The 20,937-nt window shown below is 49.4% G+C and overlaps 1 protein-coding gene across 5 annotated transcripts in view; it reads left to right on the forward strand.

Moving 5' to 3' along the window:
- The window catches only part of Elk3 (ETS transcription factor ELK3), a 77,321-nt gene that overhangs the window by 15,890 nt on the left and 40,494 nt on the right, over window positions 1–20,937 (forward strand). For 4 of the 5 annotated variants that reach the window (XR_005975590.1, XR_005975589.1, XM_041663937.1 and 1 more), the window contains one exon: window positions 9,770–9,978. Coding sequence is in view for 3 of the 5 variants with exons in the window: in XM_041663937.1 (XP_041519871.1) it covers window positions 9,772–9,978 (207 nt within the window). In the remaining 2 variants the exon portion in view is untranslated. Of the gene's footprint in view, window positions 1–309; window positions 416–9,769; window positions 9,979–20,937 lie in introns of those variants that run through there. The other variant, XM_041663946.1, reaches the window with a different exon arrangement.

Here is a 20,937-nt window from a genome sequence, read left to right on the forward strand (position 1 = left end):
AAATTGGGATTATCACACCTGTTTAGCGGGGGCTTATTTTTTATCATGCGCTGTGTTGGAAGTGCTGGGGAGGCTAATGCAGTACTGGCTCAAATACTTAGCCCGCCTAGGGAAGCCTTGCTTCGTACAGGCAGAAAGGATGGCATTATGTAAGCTTCGCTGCAGCCTGATAGCATGCAGGCTATTATTCTGCGCTCCAGGGCTGTACCAGTTAGAATTTCCTTGCATCTTTGAGGTTCATAGGTGTGTGCTCCTCGACATGAGATATTTATTTATCCTGTAGGTGACCCACCTCTTCTCCAGGCCCAGAAAGAACAAGTTGTACCGTAAAAAAGCGTTGGGACGTTTGCCATATTAGAGATCAAAGAGGAGCCACGTGAGGTGGTCTACGGAGAGGTCTGAAGACGTGGGATAAGATAGGACTGGGTTGTGCCCTGCTGGGGTGGGGTGGGAAGTGGATGAATTTGCGGATGTTGGAGGAAGGAGAAAGACATGGTCCCAGTGGAGGCAACGTAGCCATCCATGGGGTTTCCCAAAGAAAACACGCTTGTACATGAGCCACCAGCAAGCTAGTGTTGAGCTGCTGCTAACTTACCCACAGATGACACAGCTCTAGGGGAGCTGGGCAGTTTGTGTAGACAGCAGATTGCAGTTCTGTTGTGACAGTGGCTGTCAGTGATTCCTCCTGAAAATTCTCTCCTCAGACGGAAGAATCATTTTTAAAACATGGCAAACTGTCGTGCGTAGTCTAGGGGATAAATTGCTGGGCTGAGCAGTGCCCACTTCTCTTTGCTGTTCTCTCGTTGGTTTTTCAAACACAAACCATCTATAACTTATTTACAGACCAGATGAAAACACAGACATTGGTTGTGCCGTGGGAAGAGCTTTGGGGGAACATGAACCCCTTGACTTCATATATTTGCTTTTCATTGTGATGGTTGGCAGTGGCTAAAATGTTTCTTGAAAATAAATGGTAATAATCTTAGGCTCATCTCAGAAAAAAATACTTACCTACGGGTTGTTACACTTTAGGGGATCAAACACCCCTTTCACAGGGCTCACCTAAGATCATCAGAAAGTACAGATAGTTACATTATGATTCACAACAGTAGCAAAATTATAGTTTTGAAGTAACAATGAAATAAATGTATGGTTGGGGGTCACCACAACATGAGGGTTACAGTGTTAGGAAGATTGAGACCTGCTGCCTAAGAGTAAAAGGCTTCAGAGTTTGCAGGTGTTGTGTGTTTATGTACTTATCAAGTTACCTCTTCACACCTTAAAGCTACCTGTCCTGGATTCTGGCTGGCCCCAGATGTTTTCCTGTTCTTTGACTTGAGTGGGCTTGTGGTTTCTGCCCATCCCCTTAGATTGCAGTGACGTGGCTACCCTTGGCCCCTTCCTCACTGGACAAGGGGTCCAGCCCGGTCCACATAGGGAGTTCCAGAGCAGCTACATAGTGAGACCCTGTCTCAAATCAAAGCAGAAAGGGTAAAAGAAGAATGTCAAAGAGGGTCTTTTGACCCTCCCATCAGCCACCTCTGCAGAAGCAAAGCTGACATGCTAAGAGAAACCTCAGGCGTCCGTCAACAGAAACAAAAAACCAGCCACAACAAGAAAGAACAAGCAAGTAAGCCAGGTTTTGGATTGATTTCTAAGAAAGGCTGCCCAAACCTTTGGCTTTGAGTGAGGCGTCTCCAGCCAATTCACAGGACATCTGGCGCCACCTTGTGGCAGATGGCAAGAAGGGCGCCCTCTGACAAATGGGCCTGCGTTTCTGAGGGGGAGGGGGCGAGGAGATGGGGCCTTAGGACGGCTCCCAAATTGGCAGTCTCCCCTTAGTGCCTGTGGGTTGACAGCAGGGGTGGTCAGTCTGTCCCATCTGCAGCTTCTTTCACTTTGTGAGTCTGTTCTGTTTTTTTTTTTTTTTAAGCAAGAAAAACAACTAGGAAGAATAAAAATCATTTTGTGTTTACTTTTTTATTTTTTAAACTGAGTGTTGAAACACAGAGGTAGGGAACACTCAGAGTATACAGACACGCCCCCGCCCCTGCAGTGCCAATGGCTCAACTCTTTCACCGAGTCCTCTCCACCTCTTTGCTCTGTCTGTCGCCCTAACAGGCTGGCATAGGGAACCCCCATAGGTTATGTCACCCACAGACCGAGATTTGTTATGTTAGAGCACTGCCTAAAAAATAATAAATTATAGTTTATTAGTAACTAATTTATTAACTAATAAATTATTAGTAACATTGTAACAACAATAATTTCACAAGGCAGGCGTCTTTATCCTCTTGTCACCGTCAGTGCTGCCACCATCACCATTATAACTACCACCACTATTACCATGACAACCACCATCACCATTATAACCACCACCATCACAATCACCATTATAACCACCACCATCACAATCACCATTATAACCACCATCACCATTATAACCACCACCATCACCATTATAACCACCACCATCACCATTATAACCACCACCATCACCATTATAACCACCACCATCACAATCACCATTATAACCACCATCACCATTATAACCACCACCATCACCATTATAACCACTACCATCACCATTATAACCACCATCACCATTATAACCACCACCATCACAATCACCATTATAACCACCACCACCACCATCACCATTATAACCACCATCACCATTATAACCACCATCACCATTATAACCACCATCACCATTATAACCACTACCATCACCATTATAACCAGTACTATCACCATTATAACCACCATCACCATTATAACCACCACCATCACAATCACCATTATAACCACCACCACCACCATCACCATTATAACCACCATCACCATTATAACCACCATCACCATTATAACCAGTACTATCACCATTATAACCACCACCATCACCATTATAACCAGTACTATCACCATTATAACCACCATTACCGTTATAACCACCACCATCACCATTATAACCAGTACTATCACCATTATAACCACCATTACCGTTATAACCACCACCGTCACCATTATAACCAGTACTATCACCATTATAACCACCATTACCGTTATAACCATCACCATGAGTCCCATCACTCTTGCTCCTCCTGTCCCCTCATCCATCTTTAGGGGTTTTCTGTAGCCCCGTCTTCCGACTTACTGTGTCATTTAAGTCATGATTTTTGTTGTTCATTGCCTGTCTTTTCCACTGGCATGTGAGCTCAATTAGGACCCAAGTCCTTTTGTTTACTGATGTGTTCCAAATGACTAGACAGCATCTTGGCATAAGATGGGCGGGGGGGGGGGGAGGGGGGAGAGAAGAAAGGAAAGCAATGGAAGGAAACGAGAGCCAGAGAATGGAAAGAATTGATGTTTCTGTTCTGGTTGGGTATAGTACATATACATCTTATTTAAAAGAATCTACACTGATGTACTAGTATCATAGCTTTCAATTTAGTTTTTTTTTATTTTTATTACCTTTATTTATTCTTGCTGTGTGTGTGTGTACATACACTCGTATGTGTCTGGGAACACATGCCACGGCATTTTGTTAGAGCTGATTCTCTCCTTCCACTGTGTGGCTGTCGGAGCTGGAATCAGGATGCCAGACTGTTGGCTAAAACGCCTTTACCCGCCCGCCGAGCTGTCTCACTGGCCCTGTCTTGTTTTGTTTTTGTTTTGTTTTGTGAGATGTGGACAGGTTTCAGCAAACATCATCTGCCACGTGTGAAGGTAATTGCTCATTTGAATAGGCCGGGAGAGGCTTGGCTTTTGCCTCTGAATTCCATATCATCCTTCAAGAACTCCGGGTCCTGAGCCTTTTATACCCTGCTTTGCCTTTTACACGCAAGGGAAGAGGACAGTACAAAGTGTGTAGTAAAGAAAGATAGGTTGTCAACACGGCTAATGTATCAGGCTCCTTCCTGCCTCGTTAAAGGAGGTTATTCAAACCTGATGAGCATTTTATTTTGTTATTGTAATCATTTAATTGGCATGGTAATTGTATGTATTTATGGGGTGCAATGTGATGTTTTGATACTTGTGTACTGTGTGACGATAAAATCGGCAGCATTAGTACGCCAAACATTTATCGTCCCTGTGTGGTGAGACTCCAATCCCATCTTCTGGCTACCTGGAAATCCGAAATCCATCACTACTGGCTTAGCCACCCCGCTGTGCAGCAGACCCAGGACTTAGTTCTTCGGTCTGCTGTGACTTAGTGTCCGTTCTGACGGGCCTCTGCCTCTCCCTTCTGTTTTTCCCAGGCTCTGGGAACTATTCGTCTGTACTCTTCTTCTTTGAGACAAGCTTCTTAAGACTGTACTTGGATGGAGTATGCAGCGCTTGGCTCTCTGAACCTGACTTATCCATGTAACATAATGCCCTCCAGGTCGATGGCGAGGTTATCATTTTAATAACCGAACAGCATTGTGTATCTTGCATACCTATCTAATGTACCTACCCATCTGTTGATTGACAAGGTGGTTGATTCCATGACTCGACTGTGGTGACTAAGGCTGCCATAAACACAGAGGTGAAGAGGTCTCTTTAGCATATGGAGGCCATCTCATTTGAATACGTGCCTCAGAGTGGGATGGCCGCATTGAGATTTCTAAACGCCTCCGTGGGCTTTCCTTCTGTAGCGGTGATGATGTGTGTAAGGATGTTCATGCCCACACTGGACAAGGTGATCTAACAAGATCTCCATCCTAACAAGACCTGGCCTGGACTTTCTAAAGTAAAAGGAGCCCTGGAGAGGGCTGGTGAGTTCAGTGGCTTCTGCATGTATTCTCTTTATTCAGAGTCAGCTCTGTAGACGCAGGAAAGGCCATCGTGGGAAGGAAGAACCTTCAGGCAGCAGGCTGGAAGCAAACTCAGAGGACTATGACAAGTCGGGACAGCCATTCTGTGGCAAGAGTGTGCCTTCTAAAGCTGAGTGATGCTGTATGAGAGGGAAGGGCATAGAAGACACCGATGGGCTGGTGGGGTGGCACAGCGGATGCGGTGCTTGCTGGCAAGCTTGGAGACGTGAGTTCTGTCCCTGAGAACCAGCTGCATGGAACTTTCCTCTGACTTCCATTTATACATTCTTAAGCTACAGTGCACACCTGCAGCCCCCTCACAGCGATTTTTTTTTTTACAGGATGGTAATACCTGATAAAATTCCATATATTCAAAATAAGGTCTGGGCAGGGCAAGAGAAGCATTTTCTAATTGGCCAATTAACAAACGACAGGCACGAAGTGTGTTGTGTTTTCTCCTCAATGTATGGAAACTTTAAGAGTGGCTTGGTGACATGGTCATTATTAGAGGCTGGGAAGGGTGGGGATGCTGGATAAAGGAGGTTCTGGATAAGGGAGGTTTGACTGCAGAGACCAGGGCACATACCTGGAGAAGCAAGTTCAGTTCTAGGGACTCTATACTTAATAATAATCTATTTTTAAAAAATCTTATGAAGAGGTAGAAGACAGAAGTCTGAGGCTCCAAAAATAAAGAGGCAAGAATTCACCCTCTTGATTTGATGGGTGCCATTTGTGTGTGCTGACATATCCTGACCCAACAAAAACCAAAGTAGGGAGAAAAAAAGAAAACACACACACACACACTCTTCAAAGCTAGACTGCCTGCCTGGGAATGGATGTGGGAGCTCTTGTCACATTGTCACGTTGCTCGCATTTCTTTCAAGTGTTCAATTCATTGGAAGCTAGCAGGTCCGGGCAGCCAGCCAAATGAATGTCAGCTGATGACACATTGCAACAGTAAAGCAGGCTCGGCTGCCAGGACATTGTATCAATGCGGTGTTACAATATGATACAGTCTCGTGCATATGATGCAGCCGTACAAATGTTTGCTGTGGTCTTATAGCCAACATCCAGCAATATAGCTAACACCCTGGGGCTAAGCTTTCTTGAATTCTTCTCTAGGAAGGCCTACAAGAAACTGAGTTACCTACAGCACCCACAGTTCTTAGCGTGTACCCCCAGGTGCATACGTCAGAACTTTTTCTCTTCCTGGGCATTCCAAATGACACGTATTGTAGCTGGGAGGAGGGCGCCACGTGACGCATGGTTGCCTGTGAAAACGGCTGCAAGTTACAAAACTTAATGCCATCATTAAAATGAGTAGAAGAAATGGGGGTCAAAGAAATAGAGCTCGTGCCCTTGAGGGGAGCAGACAAGAGTAGTGTCCTCTACTGGTGGCCCAGGTCTGGTCTGGGCTCTCTGGTCCCAAGCAACACGGCTTGATGGTGGGGGTTCAGAGCCTCCTTGTGCCTCTGTGACACCCCCACCCCATCCCCAGGACGACTTCTACAGCGGTGGGACTATGAGGTGGCTAAAAGAGAAAGTGTGTCTGGCACTCACCACCGAGTAGTGTGTGGCTTGGGCTCCCAGCACCAAGTAAACTCCGTGTGAAGAAGTCATCAAAACTGGGGCGCCTAGCAGGACAAAGCAGCAGCTAGACTTTGAGGAGGAGCAAGTTTGTGTGTGCTGGGCGGGACGCTTTAGTTACCTCCAGGGAGCTTGGTTGCTCGCAGCAACTTGAATGATCCCTTCTTGCTCCAGCTTGCTGCCTCCCAAGCTGGGCTCTGGCCTGAGAGTTGTTGGGTGACTCATACTCTTGCCTTCTCTGGACCCATTTCCCCCATTTCCATCTATCCCCTGGTCTGTTCTCTTTCTATCCTTTCATGCCCCTCTGAACCCCAGAGGACATCCTAGTGAAGGGAAGAACACATATGTGTGATGTTGTAGCAGTCAGTTTTTTTCTGTAGTGGCGCCGTGTAACAAACTGGCCCAAGAATCCTCAGCTCATTCACTGTGGCATTTATTTTACTTACGTTTCTGTTTCTTCAGACTGGGTCCAGGCCAGCCCTTGATAAAGTTCAGGTCAGCTCTGTGTCTCGTCACTTCAACCCAGTATTTTGCTGACTAGATAAAGACACATGGCCAAGCCCAACTCTCAGTGTGCTGATGACATAGGGACCCACTGCACTGTGGTGCCACCTGGCCCCTTAAAGGAGCAAAGCAAGGAAGATTTGAGAATAAATTCTATCGTATTCTTGGTATCCAGACTGTGGCCAAAGCTTTGGACAATCACCGATTTTAAATAAGGTGGAAACGTTTAGTAGCTGTGCAAAGGACCCTGCTCGAAGGGGCAGAAAGAGGCGGCCGGTTTGGAAGGTTTCACAGAGAGCTCTAGGGACCGAGGAAGCCACATGGAACCCCCCTCTCCCCAACCCCAGGTTGTGCTGAGCCCCTCTTTCCTGTGCCTAGGTTGGAGCTCATAGAAAGACTTCTAGGGGACCCCCCCCCCCAAGAACCTGGGGAGACCATGGTATAAAATACGCAGGCACCTTTGCTGTGTTCTGTCTCCCGTGGGACAATACTGGTTCCTGGCAGTTAAAGGTTCGGGGTTGCTGGGTATGGTCCCACCTGGGAGTGAGCGAGCGAGCGAGGGGGGGGGGGGCGCAGGCCTAGCCCTTGCCTTTCTGCAGAACTCCAAACTGGCTGACATCTCGCTGCCTCTCCAAGAAAGTTCCTCTGAGTGGCCACTACGTTTCAAAGATATTTAAACACTCACTGCCAGAAGGTTTGGCCAGAGACACCCAAGAATTTGAACCGTGTGTGGCTTATTTGAGCTCACTGGGAGCTGGAGCCGTGACATTGCGCATCCTGCCAGGAGCCCTTACAGAGCTCAGGAGTTGCTGGTGTGGTTTGAAGTCAGAAGCGGTGGGGCCGACTCTCCCAAACCCAGTGACCACTGTGGTGAAGGCGGACCTCTTTAAGAATACTCCCTTTAAAGACTTATAAATAAAACGCCCCGTGGGTGTTTGTAGCATGTTCTTAGTCTGGATTTTCTTTAACAGAGACACCCACGTGGCCCTCATGTTGCTCAGAGAAACAATAGGATTCTTTCTTCTGCCTGGGCCTGTGAGAGGAAGCAGGAAGTGAATGCTTGTAAGGGGTGACTGGGGGCTTTCATATGGCAAGCGGGGTGACTGCTGTTAGGATCAGGGCCCTGGCCTTGCTGGCCAGGCGCTCTCCCACTGAGCAATACTCCAACCCTCTGGAACCTGCTGGAAGAGGCAGAAAGATGTCAGCCAGTTTGAAGGTCTGTCTGCCTAAAGGGAACTGCTGGGCTTGCCTCTCTCTCTGGCTCCTTGGCCACCTGGAAGCTGCTCTGGGAAGGGCAATGGAGCAGCCAAGGGACTCGCTGTAGGAAACGCCTCAAGGCCATTGTTCTGTCTCCCGGGCATCTTTTTCGCTGTCCCTCATTGCTGTCAGCCTGGGCTGTCGCAAGGACCCCAATGTCTCCTTGCTGCCGTATGGGGGTCCCCTCATTCTGTTGGCTGGTCTCCATCTCACTTGGCTTTTGTCCATCTTGAGGTAGAAGCCTGACGTCCACCTTGGGGTCTTTTTTTTTTTTTTTTTTTTTTTGATTTTTCGAGACAGGGTTTCTCCGTAGCTTTTGGTTCCTGTCCTGGAACTAGCTCTTGTAGACCAGGCTGGCCTCGAACTCACAGAGATCCGCCTGCCTCTGCCTCCCGAGTGCTGGGATTAAAGGCGTGCGCCACCACCGCCCGGCCACCTTGGGGTCTTTACTGAGCTTTCTCGGCTCAACATCAAAATCCCAGCTCCATCTGCCCCAGTCAAAACACCCTCGGTGTTTGCTCATGACATTTGGCCTGCAGGAAAGCGTTTCCTAATTACATGGATGATGATGGAAAAAGTGGGTGGGGCTGGAAAGCTGGCTGTGCGTCTCAGGGTGCCTGCCAGCAAGCCGGACAACCCAAGTTCAGTTCCCAGGACCCCGTGGAAGGAAAGAACGGACTGCTGCAAGTTGTCCACGCACATGCCACACACATGTATGCATGGGTGCACACACAATAAGTGTAATAAAACATGGGGATAATTTTTTATGAATACACTCAGCTGATCAAAATTCAGAACCTCCCATGCTCCCGCTTGGACTCCCGCCAGGATGGATGTTTTGGAATTCAGCAGGTTCCAAGAGCTAGAGAACAGTGTGTTAGGAGGAATGAACGCCAGAGTCTGTGCTCTGGGCACAGGTGGAGGATGACATCTTTGTGGGATTTCCTCTCCTGATGGGACAAACCCTTCCGACCTGTGTACGTGAGACTGGGGGGCTGGAGCGACTGACAAATGTCTGGGGAGTTAACGTCCTCTTCTGTTGGCAATGACCGAGTCTTTACTTACGTTCATCAGCGTCTGCTGACTGGGCATCAGCTCTATGTAAGCACTGTCCTGGGTTCTGAGATTGTGGACCGTGCAAAGAGTGGCCAAGTCCCTTCCCTGTGTCATAGTTCAACCAAGGGATGCGGAGTCTTCATTACCCCAGGCCCCTGTGTAAATCATTTAGCTCTTGGAACCTGGTGAACAAGTAAAAGCTAGAGAGTGACCAAAGACACGGTTGATTGATGGGTGGGAAAAGATAGAGCTAAGCCAAGGAAGGGTTGGATGGGGACTTAACTGCGTTGTTGGTTCCTTTTGTTTGTTTATTCTGTGTCGTTCCCAGTGCCGGGTGACTTGGATGATTCGTATGTAACGAATTCCAGGATCCCAGGGCACCGCTCTTGTGTTTCTGGATCAAAGCTGCTTGCAATGGTGCAAACCAAAGTCTGAGTAATTAGGCGGTCCATCGGGATGGAGCCGAAAGAGCTCTCTCTGTGTGATGCTCTGTGCGGTAGAGCCATGGGTAGCCCTTGGCCTGCAGGCCCCAGCTCTGACCTACCTGCCTTCCCCACCTCCTCCAGGTATGGAGAGTGCAATCACGCTGTGGCAGTTCCTTTTGCACTTGTTGCTGGACCAGAAACATGAGCACCTCATCTGCTGGACGTCTAACGATGGCGAGTTCAAGCTCCTCAAGGCGGAAGAAGTGGCCAAGCTGTGGGGCCTCCGCAAGAACAAGACGAACATGAACTACGACAAGCTGAGCAGAGCCCTGAGATACTATTACGACAAGGTAAAGCAACCCTCAGCCCCATGAGGGGTGGGAGGAGGAGGTGGGAGAATGCCTTGCCTCTCCTTGTTCATTGATGGGGCAGATGAGCCAGTGCTGTGGATCAAATTGGAAAATGGGCGGTGGCTCAGAGGCAGTTCAGCCTGTGAAATGCTTGTCCTGTAGGCACAGGATCTAAATGCAATCTCTGGAGTCCACAAAAAGGCCTGGCGTGGTGGAATATGTGATTCCAGGACTCACGGGCCAGCCTTGCTGGTCTGTCAGTTCCAAGCCACTTAGAGACCCTGCTTCAAAAAAAAAAAAAAAAAAAAAGATTGATGTTTGGAACCCGATGAATGATGGTCACATGCACACCTGTGACCAGGTGTACAAACAACACACAGAAACCCAAGAAAATGGGGTTGCTTATACTTTTGATTTTGAGAAAAACCTGTGAGGACTTTGCCTCCTGTGGAAACCTTTAGGATGTTATGGGGACTCAGATCTTGTCCCCCACCTTCTCAGGTGTAATTTTCTGAAGAAGGCTGCTGGTAGCAAGGTAAGGTGTCAGGTGGCTCTGGGGACAGAATCAGAATTCAAGTCTGGGAAATCTGTCTGTTCTTTCTGGATGGGGTGCAGCCAGAAGAGCCTTTCCTGGGAAATGATAGTTTGGGGTGCAGTATTTGACCCCTGTGTACTGGGGGTTGAACCCAGGGCTTTGTGCATGCTGAGCAAGTGTTCCAGCAGTGAGTTACACTCCCAGCCCTGGCTGGACACCTTATTACTATTAAGGACCTGGCATCTCAGTATCCCTGCTTGTGAAATGGGAATCATGGCCATTCCCAACCTAGGGTCTCAGTGAGGATCCACTGAGTCATTGCATGCTAAGTCCTTATATCTGTGCTTGCCGTGGACATTTGACTTGTTAGTAACTTCCCTAGTTAGAAGCAAAGACAGTATTAGGAAGGCGAGAGGCAGAGCACTATGATTTTTTAAAAAAAAACAACACTAATTTTATATATATGGGTTTTTTGCTTGCATGTATGTCTGTGCACCACATGTGTGCAGTGCCCGTGGAGGCCAGAAGAGGGCGATGGATTCCCAAGACTGGAGTTACAGGCAGTAAGGTGCTACCATATGGGAGCTGGGAATTGAACTTGGGCCTTGGAAAGAGCAGTCAGTGCTCTTAACCATTGAGCCATCTCTCCAGCTTCTAGAGTACTTTTTAAAGTCAATCACAGCACAGTTGCCAAAGCCAGGACAGTTGGCGTGAGTGTAATTAATTTCCCACCAATTAGTTAGTGTGCTTGGTAGGGCAAAATCCCTTCTATTTTGGATAAATGTATCAGATCTGTAATTATTGGGCATTACCGTCTGAGCCTCTGCTTCCCGGACATAAAAGCTGAGAGTCCCAGTAAATAAAGTCAGCTTTTGTTCTGGGTTCACTATTCGTATGGAAAGGTGAATTTAAAACTTATTTAACTATTGGTTCCTGATCTATATTTAGCACCTTCTGTCTGCAAACCTCTTTGGAATCGAGGACAGAAGGATCACACGTTTCAGGAAGTGACGACGTCATTAATTATAAGGAGCTCCGTTCTGTCCTCCTAATTGCATGTGATTATGTCATTGGCGAACCAAGGTGCTTCCCATTAATGTGGCAATTAATTAATCCCGGCTTAATGCAGAGTCCTGCGAAGATGTAAAGGCACTTCTCAGCTAATTGCACTGTCTGGAAGCCAAGCAGATGGCGTCTTGTTTGCATTTTCCCCAGGTTCTATGTTCTGCCATGGGAACTGGGGGCCCCCACAGGAAAACAGTCTGCCTTGCCTGCTGGCAGGGAGCCCGGAAGCTTGGCCTTTCCATTGTTTTAAATCAAGGTGTCAAAGAAAAGAGGGCTTGCCTCAGTGCCTGGCACCGGAGTCACCTCTTCACGGCTCGGGCATTGCACCTGAGGGTGTACGTAATGTCCCGTCAGCAGGAAGGGGTCTGTGTCCTGGGTTGGGGAGTGACTGTCGGTGGCTGGCACTGTGGCTTGTTGTTGAGCCAGCACCTGGCCCAGCGCTCTAGAGAGAGCCCTGTCAGGCTGGAGAGATGACAGTAAAATGTCTCCCTCACAAAGTGAGACCCTGGAGAGGCGCTGGGCATGATGGCTTCCGCTTGCAGTCCCAGCGCTGAAAGACAGAGACGGTAATCCTTGGGGTTCCCTGGCCAGCTGGCCCAGCCTGATAGGTGAGCTCCAGGCCAGAGAGGGACCCTGTCTCAGAGGAGGTGACTGGTGTTCCTGAGGATGACACCTGAAGTCCTCTGGTTTCCACATGCATGTGTTGTGTAGACACACACACACACACACACACACACACCTGTATGTACACACAAGTATACATACTCACAAGTACACATTCATACACAAGTACAATTCACATACACACACACACACAAGTCCATATGTATATGCACACTTGTACATATATACACACAAGTATAATGTATACACACACAAGCACACATGAATATATACACATGTATGCACAAGTACAATTCCCATCCACATAAACACAAGCACACACATGCATATGCAAGTACAGTATACATACACACAAGCACACAGATATGTACACACATATACAATTTGCACACATACAAACATAGATGCAAACACAAGTACATAAAGACACATATGTATACACAAGCAAGCACACATACGTGTGCCCACACGTGTGTACACATAAGTATAATTCCCAGACACACAAACACATCCATGCACACGCATTTTTTTTTCAAAGTAGTTTCATTGCTGTCAGGGGGCACATTGCGGCTTTCTGTTAGGTATCTAGGGACCTGGCCTGGCGCGGGCACTTTCTATTGAACTAGATGACTTTAAACTAAATGACACTCCATGAGACAGGTCCTGGCCCGGCCCTCTTATACGAGGCAGAACATGGGGCCTTGGTTAGGAGACTACTCTAACCCAAGCAGCCAGTGAATGGCGGGGCCTGGCGGCAGCTCCATATCATTCTTTTTTTTTTTTTAAAGATATATTTATTTATTTTTTAAGTATACAACATTCTGTCTCCATGTATGCCCGCATGCCAGAGGAGGGCACCAGATCTCAGTACAGATGGTTGTGAGCCACCATGTGGTTGCTGGGAATTGAACTCAGGACCTCTGGAAGAGTAGCCAGTGCTCTTAACCACTGAGCCATCTCTCCAGCCCTCCATATCATTCTTTAACACAAACCTTGACTTCTACTTTAGAATCCCTGAGTTCAGGTAGGCTGCCCCTGTGCTGTTCTAACCTCAGGAGGTTTTTTTTTTTTTTTTTTTTTTTTTTTAATCAAGAGCTGTAATACTGAAAAGTCCAAACAAATGCCATGTATTAGCTTAAGCCCAAACTCTGGGGCCCTGGTGGCCACCGTGGCCAGCTTGCTAGACTTGTCCCCTTTCCCTCTTTCTGGGGCAGAGCATGATCCAGTCATGTGACTTTGAAGCAACCCAAGAACTGAGACTTGGCAGTAATGTCAGGGGCTTCTGCTGCCTCTCCTGTCTGAGTGTGTTGTTCAGGCTCAGCCACAGAAAGGCTTGCCCCACACAGGTGTTCACGCCCGTGTTCCCAGGACAGCTGACTCTGATCTGCAACACTCGCAAGAGATGAGAAGCCCTCGCCCGCCTCTGCCTGTCTTCGTTGCTCTTACAGAACACGCGAGGCTGGGTAGTGAATAAAGAAAGGAGTTCTGGAGATTCGGAAGCATAGCAGTGGCTCTGCAAAGGACGGCTAGAGGATGATGTCACGGCAGGAGCCTGCGTTAGAAGTAAACCGAGGGGGGCCCATTCTCTTATAACAACCCACTCTCATTGGAGCATCTCCTCCCACCCTCAGTGATGTGACACTTGGCTGCACGGCACGGTCCACTTTTGACTTCTCAGCTCTGGGGACACGCTCCAGCCATAGCCACTGACTCTCAATCCAGTTATTTATTTATTTATTTTGGTTTTTCGAGACAGGGTTTCTCTGTGGCTTTGGAGCCTGTCCTGGAACTAGCTCTGTAGACCAGGCTAGTCTCAAACTCACAGAGATCCACCTGCCTCTGCCTCCCGAGTGCTGGGATTAAAGGCGTGCGCCACCATCGCCCGGCTCAATCCATTTTAAAAAGAAAAGAGGAGGAGGATGGAATGGGGGGGATGGAAAGGGAAGAAAGGAAGGAGGTGAGAGGAGGTGGGAAGGAGGTGCAGAAGAGCCAAGAGGGAAGAGCAGGAGGAAAGCGGCCGCTACGTCACTAAGATCATTTATTTTGCGTCTTCTGGCTAACACGTCCCGTTTCCCCAGAAGCACTCTGATGGGCTAGGTCAGTGAAACTGGTTCACACCTCTGATGTCTGATAGCATGAGACTGGCCGTCATGGCTGGCATAAATGTCACACCTCTCATGGAAGGGCCGGTTGGATCAGGGTCTCGGTGGATGTGAAGCCTTGGGCCACACGGGCATGGTGTGATGTGCCCCGCCCTGCTCTGTTTTTCAGGCAAGGAAGGGGGAGTGATCGCAGACTCAGGCTGGTCCCCTCTGTTTCTCGGTGTCCCTGTGACTGCCGTCGACCTCTTCTTCCCCCTCCTTCCTCACACTCAGCCCATGAGTGGCATAAATCTGCGGCTGTCTCACTCAGCAGCCACGGCAGTTTTTATCGGTTGTCTTTTCTGGCCTTCTCTAGCTCACCTCCTTTCCATGGTGGCTGGAAATGCACATCCCTTGGTTTGTCCTAATAGGGAAGTTTCTCTGCCAGAGCAGACAAGCCCGTGAATAGCATTATTTTCATATGGTATATGTCATATTTTTAGCTTGTTCCGGCATATTAAAAGTGTAGCAGAGGAGAAATGTGGACACGTGTATAAGATACACACAAGACCCCGAGGGAAGATACCGTATGTATTTGTGACAACTGGCAGTGTCCCTTCGAAACACATGCCCTCCAGCCCCCAGGTTGTAGAGAGAGGTAGGCATGGTGAGGTGTTGAGAGCAGTGAGACCCCAGATCCTGAATTTCTTGTAATCCCTTGATCTGAGTGCCTACAGCTGCTCTGAGCACGAGACCTTCAGGAGTTCCTGATGGCAGGAGAGTGGTTTCTGGTGGGTTTAGCTGGGGCATGGCTATCTCTATATAATCTGCCTCTGAACACATAAAGGGGGCATTCTTGGGGAATTCAAGGATGACCCGTGTCGCTGTCTGTCTGTGTGTGTGTGTGTGTGTATTTTAACCTCCAGCCCCCTTGCCCGAAGCTCGCGAACTGGGTGCCAGCTGTTGTAAATAGGGGCGGCGGGGCTGCGTTCCCAGCACCCCGGCCGCCTGCTCGGCTTATGCCCGAAATAACAACACACAAACTGTATTCATTTAAACACTGCTTGGCCCTTTAGCTTGGCCCTTTAGCTTGGCCCTTACTGGCTAATTCTGATATCCCTATCAACCCATCTCTAATAATCTGTGAGAACCGGTCTTACCGGGAAGATTCTAGCCTAGTCCATCCTGGGTTGGAGCTTCATGGCGTGTATCTGCCCGGGAGCGGGGCATGGTGTCTCTGCTCCAGCGAGCAGAGCTGTCGAGTCTGAGCTCACTTCCTCTTCCTCCCAGCGTTCTGTTCTGTTTACTCCTCCCACCTATCTTCTAACCAATAAAATGGGCCAAGGCAGTTCCTTTATTAGCCAATGACCTTCCTCCATCAGCCAGCGCACAGAGCGGCAATTGGAGGTCTCCACTGAGATAATGGCAGTGAGGGGTTTGGATTAGCTGTCTGTTTTGGAGACCAGCTGGGGGAGGGTCCGTCTCTCCGGGCCTGCCTTAGCCTCTTTTTTATAAATGTATTTATTTACATGTGAGTAGGTTTGTATGTCTTAGTAGTGTGTGCGCATGTGTGTGGCTACTAATGGAAGCTAGAGGTCAATGGGGGCTCTCCCTGGCTCACTCTCTACCTCATTTTTTGAGATGCAGTCTCTAGGTGAGCCTCGGGGATCCTTCTGACTATCTCCCCAGGTTACAAATGCACACCAGAAATCAGAACTGAGGTTCACTTTACTGACAGAGCCATCCCACCCCCACTCCTTTACCCCATTTCCCTCCTGGTACTGAGGACTGGGCCCTCACATGCTAAGCAAGTACCCTCTCCTTTGTATGCAAAAAGAGAAAGACAACAGAATCTATTCGAGGAGTCATGGCGGATAGGCTCGGTGGTGAAGGCGTAAGTCACAAACAATGCCACACCAGTTTGGAATTATGATTAATAGGGAGGTATTTATTTAAAGGGGAAAAAACTTACAGATCACTGTCCCAGGCAACAGCCCTCAAGGCAACCAGGAAGGGAGTCTAGTTGCCATCGGAGCAGGAAGTGAAGAGAGAGAGAGGAGAGGGAAGTGGCCGCTTTTTTAAAGGGAGAGAGACCACGCCCCAATGGGCTGGTATCTCAGCAGCTATAGGCTGGAGGAGTGGGAGGACCTCCCGCAACACGGTGGCACCTGCCCACCCTCCTGACACCGTGCCCAGCACTTGACATGTACGACAAAGCCTTGGCCAGAGTCATGACATGGGTCACCATATTTCCCTACCACTAATTTTAAAGTTTTGGGTGAATGCAGAGGAGGAAAGTGAACCCTTGTACCAACCTCCGGAATAAGTGTGTGGAGAGAGACCGCTCCCATCTAGGCAGTGTCGGGAGCCCTTTGGTCGCTGTTCACAGCCGAGAGCGGCCAGCAACTATACCAGATGCTTGTTTCTACGTAGTTAGGCTGTTCTGAAAACCCTCACACATTTGAACACCCCTCCTGTCCCTCGGCTATTTCTTTGAAAATGTCCCTCCCTCCTCTTACGTGGTTCAGAGGCTTATGGGACCCGGGACAGAGACACACAAGTCTTCCCCACCCCCCAAAACCGTGAGAAGTGCTAGCATAGACACGGTGCCAGGTCTTTTGGAAGAGGGAGGTAAGGAGAGAAAACTACGGGAGGCCAAGGTACTTGACCTAGGGTTCCTGGGCTCAACCCGAGTCCAGCTGTTGGCTGGGAGAAGGATACTAAGCAGGAAACAATTTGTGGGAAGATAGGACATGCGTGTGTTTGATCTTTCCCAGGGCAGAATATTTGCTTAGGGACTGAGGTTGAGATGAGACTGGGGGGCGGGGGGGATGAAGAGAAAGAGAAGCATGGGGCATCTCATGTTGCACTCGGTGAGAGCTGATAAAGGCTGGAAAGCAAGAAGGAGCCAGGACTGGATTTGGATCCGCATCTCCTCCGGGGCTCCTCCGCATTGGATTTCACACGCTGCTCTGATCTTTTTGGCCAGTTACTGAGCAGGCTTTTTCCACACTGGGTGAACTGGCCTCATCATGACATCAGATCCAGGGCCTGCTGCAGCCCGCCTCTCCAGCACGCAGGGGGCAGGGATGGCAGGTGACATACTGCTTGGCACTCCCGGAGCTCAGGGAAGCAGCTGCTCAGGGAAGCTGACGACATCCACCTCGGTTGCTACATGAGAAGACCCGGAAGCTTATTCAGTCCCTTATCCTTTCCCGTCCGGCAGACCTTTTGTCTCTGTTGTCGTTGGCAGAGAACGTTCATCCATCCCAGGGTGAGACTGGAAATCCTGCCAGTTCCCTTCTCATCCGCAGATGAAAATGACGATAGCAATAGGCAGTCCTCTGGTCGCCACAGCAACGTCCCAGCCGATCCTCCCAGGGCACCAAGTGATCTTCACCTAATTGGAAGGAAATTAGGGGGAGCAGTCCGGGCAGAGCCACTGGCAGCAAATCCCAGGAAGTCGAATGGATCACCTTCCTTAGCTTAATTGGGTAATTCATTTTAAATGGGGTGTGCGATCATGATGAGAAAATGTTGGTATTAATAACATATATCTGAAGTCAGCTGCCTGTGCCGAAAAGCCTGGCTCTGGTGGAGTCTTTTAATACCCCAAAATAAATTTAGAGAATATAAAAGGATATGTTTTCACAATGGAGACAGAACAAGAGTTCAGCTAGTGTTCCCACCCTGGAACTTTCTAGAATGTCTGTCTGGGCTGTTGTCATAGTGTTCTGCCTATGGTTGAGATTCTTTCTGCCTGGCCCTGGCCTGTGTATAAGAACCTGAGTGATCCAGTAAGTGTCTTTGTACCATGTCAGCTCTTTAGACTGGGGGGGGGGGGGGAAGGGACAACAGATGGTACCTGGGCTTCTTTCCAGAGGCCAAGGAGGGTAACCAGGACTTCTCTGCATGAATTTGGCCCTGGAAGCTGCCCGGAGACCTGTATGTAGCCGAGCTCTCTTTTGGAGGGCTTCCAGGCTGGCCACCTTGCCCCCCCCCCCCCCGGAGATGACAGCCAGCCTAAGAAGTCAGGCTGCGGGAGTGCAAGGGACCGGATACCACGCGTTAAATTCGGGGGTGCTTTCTGTCTTGCCCATGCTTCCAAGCCTGTAGCACTCTGCATTCCCCCAAATAAGGTGGTTGCTAAGAAACAGGATGAGGCAGTCTCCAGAGCCGCTGCCATGGGTGCCCAGCTGCCGGGGCTCTCACAGCCTTGCCAAATTGCTGCATCAGGCGCTTACCCTAGCCCAAAACCGAGTCCCCCTTGGCAGGCACCGGCGTTCCTGCTCTGGGCTCTTAGCTGCGGGAAAATTTAGGGATTGTGTAGACAAACTGACAAAAAAAAAACCCCAAAAAAAACCCGCTAATGTTCACATCACACCCTCCCACCACCCACCAGCCACCAGCTGCTCCTCTGGGCAACCTCTCCCCCACTTCCCTCACGGGCTCGGCTCCTACCCCAGATGGTAACGCCAGGAGGGAAGCTCACGTGTATGGGGCGTGCTGGGCCGGGTTCTGTGCTAGGCATTGCACACCTGCTAACGGTTGTCCGGCTCCCAGGACACCTGGCCTTGTGGCCAGTGACGGACCCATTCTAGAGATGGAGATAATGAGTCCCAGGGGATTTTGAGTAGCACACCCAAGATGCAGCAGCTGCTAGGGTCAAGCTTCAACCTAGGCATTTTAGCCGCAGGGCTATAGGTGGGAAAAGGGAAGTTAGGGATCCCACGGGTGTAGATTGCTGGGGGGCCCTGTGAGTGCTAAGTCTTAAGGGCTCCGAGCTAGCTGAGAATGGGAGGGGTGGGTTGGATTACCCCTACTTCTAGAACATGCTTTCTAAAGGAAGCCAGGGTGAGGGCTAGGGAGATGGCTCAGGGGCCAAGACCACTTCCTGCTCTTCTGGAGAACCCAGGATTTCCAGGTTTCTGGCACACAGATGGAGGCTCCCAATCATCTATGACTTCAGTCCCCAGGGGATCTGACACCCTCTTCTGGTCTCTGTGGACACTAGACTCTCATGCGGTGCCCATGTGTAGATGCAGGCAAAAATACTCCTGCACATCAAATAAAAATAAATAAGCCTCGAAACGAAACAAGAAATTATCAAGCCAGGTACAGTAGTGTACACGTTTACCCAGTGTACAGGGAGTAGAAACAGACAGAGTATGAAGACAGTCTAGTGAACGTCGTGAGTTCCAGGCCAGCCAAAGGTGCATAATGAGACCCTGTTTCAGAGACGGGGGGATGGAGGCAGGCAGGAAGCCAGGTTGGCATTCCCCTCCTGTCTACGGTTGTACCACTCTGGCCCTGGGAAATCCCCAAACTCTCCTTACCATCTGACCTCACTCTACTGGTTATGAACCTTCCTACCTCTGGGCCTCATCATTAGCCCTGCCCACCTGGCCTGCCTGCTCCCTTCTGACTGTTCTTCAGCATGCTGTGTTTAGACTCTTGTCTTCCCTGTCCTGTTCCCCTTCCTCTCTCTGCGTCTCCTTCACTGGGCCCCTGCCTGTTCTGTCTTGACATTGCCACCATCTCCACAGTGTCTGCTGTGGCGGCTTCCTGTCACTGGAGAAGTGTGGGCGAGGTGGAGCCGGCACCCTCAGTAGCATAGGAGGAAAGCTGTCGTTGTGAAATGTCAGCACGGAAGAAACCACCTCGCCCTGCCCCACTGCACCTCTGACAAATGGCGATGCTAAATAGAAAGTATCTTAGTTAGCTTTCTATTCCCGGGGAAAAATACTGTAACCAAAAGCCACTTGAGGAGAAAAAGGCTTATTTCTCTCAGGAAGGGAAGTCGGGGCAGGGACCCGGAGGCAGGAGCGGATGCAGAGCCCATGGAGGAACACTGCCTACTGGTTTGTTTCCCGTGACTGGCTCACCTTGCTGTCTTACACCACTCCTGACTACCTGCCCAAGGGGGCACCACCCACAGGAGGCTGGGCCCTCCCATGTCAATCATTAATCAGGAAAAATGCCCCACAGATTTTTTACAGGCAATCGGATGGAGGTTCCTTTACCCACAAGACCCTAGCTTGTGTCGAATAGACACAAAGCAAGCCAGGACAGTGCCGGAGGCTGAGCCCTAGGCTCTGTCTCCAGTATGGAATGTCAAAAATCTGGCAAAGCTGGGGTGAGAGTATTTCTGTCCACCTGTGGCCCTAATGTCCCCATGCCAGCTGCTATCATTAGAGTTGTCCACTCAAAATGGAGAACCGTTGTAGTTAGTCCCCAGTCCAACCCGGGGAGGGTTTCTGCTGGCAGAGTAGTCTTATGGTTCAATTTAATTGAGGACAAACACCCTTACAGGAATGTTCTAAGGGAGCCAGGATGGAGTTAGGACTGAACCTAGCAAGCAGCATCCGCGAAGTGAGCAGGGGAGAAAGACGCCCTCAGCATCCAGCTCCCAGGGAGGGGTTTCCCGCCCTGCCAGACCAACAAGAAGAGGGGTTCTCAGGGTGCCGTGGTGGCTCAGGCAGTGAGTGGCAAGAGCCCTCGCAGTGTTAAGTTACTGCGTCTGGCGAGCTGATTCACACAGCAGTTTACTAACGCCAGAAAAATAAAGAAATCTTAACCCAAACCACAAGAAAACCTCCCAGCCGGGAGCTGGTGGAGACGGCCAACTCTGAGCCAAAGTCAGGGTGTGTTATT

This window comes from Microtus oregoni, unplaced genomic scaffold, assembly GCF_018167655.1.
Source record: "Microtus oregoni isolate MIOR12 unplaced genomic scaffold, Mior012 000001F_ref0000356, whole genome shotgun sequence".
Taxonomy (NCBI): Eukaryota; Metazoa; Chordata; class Mammalia; order Rodentia; family Cricetidae; genus Microtus; species Microtus oregoni.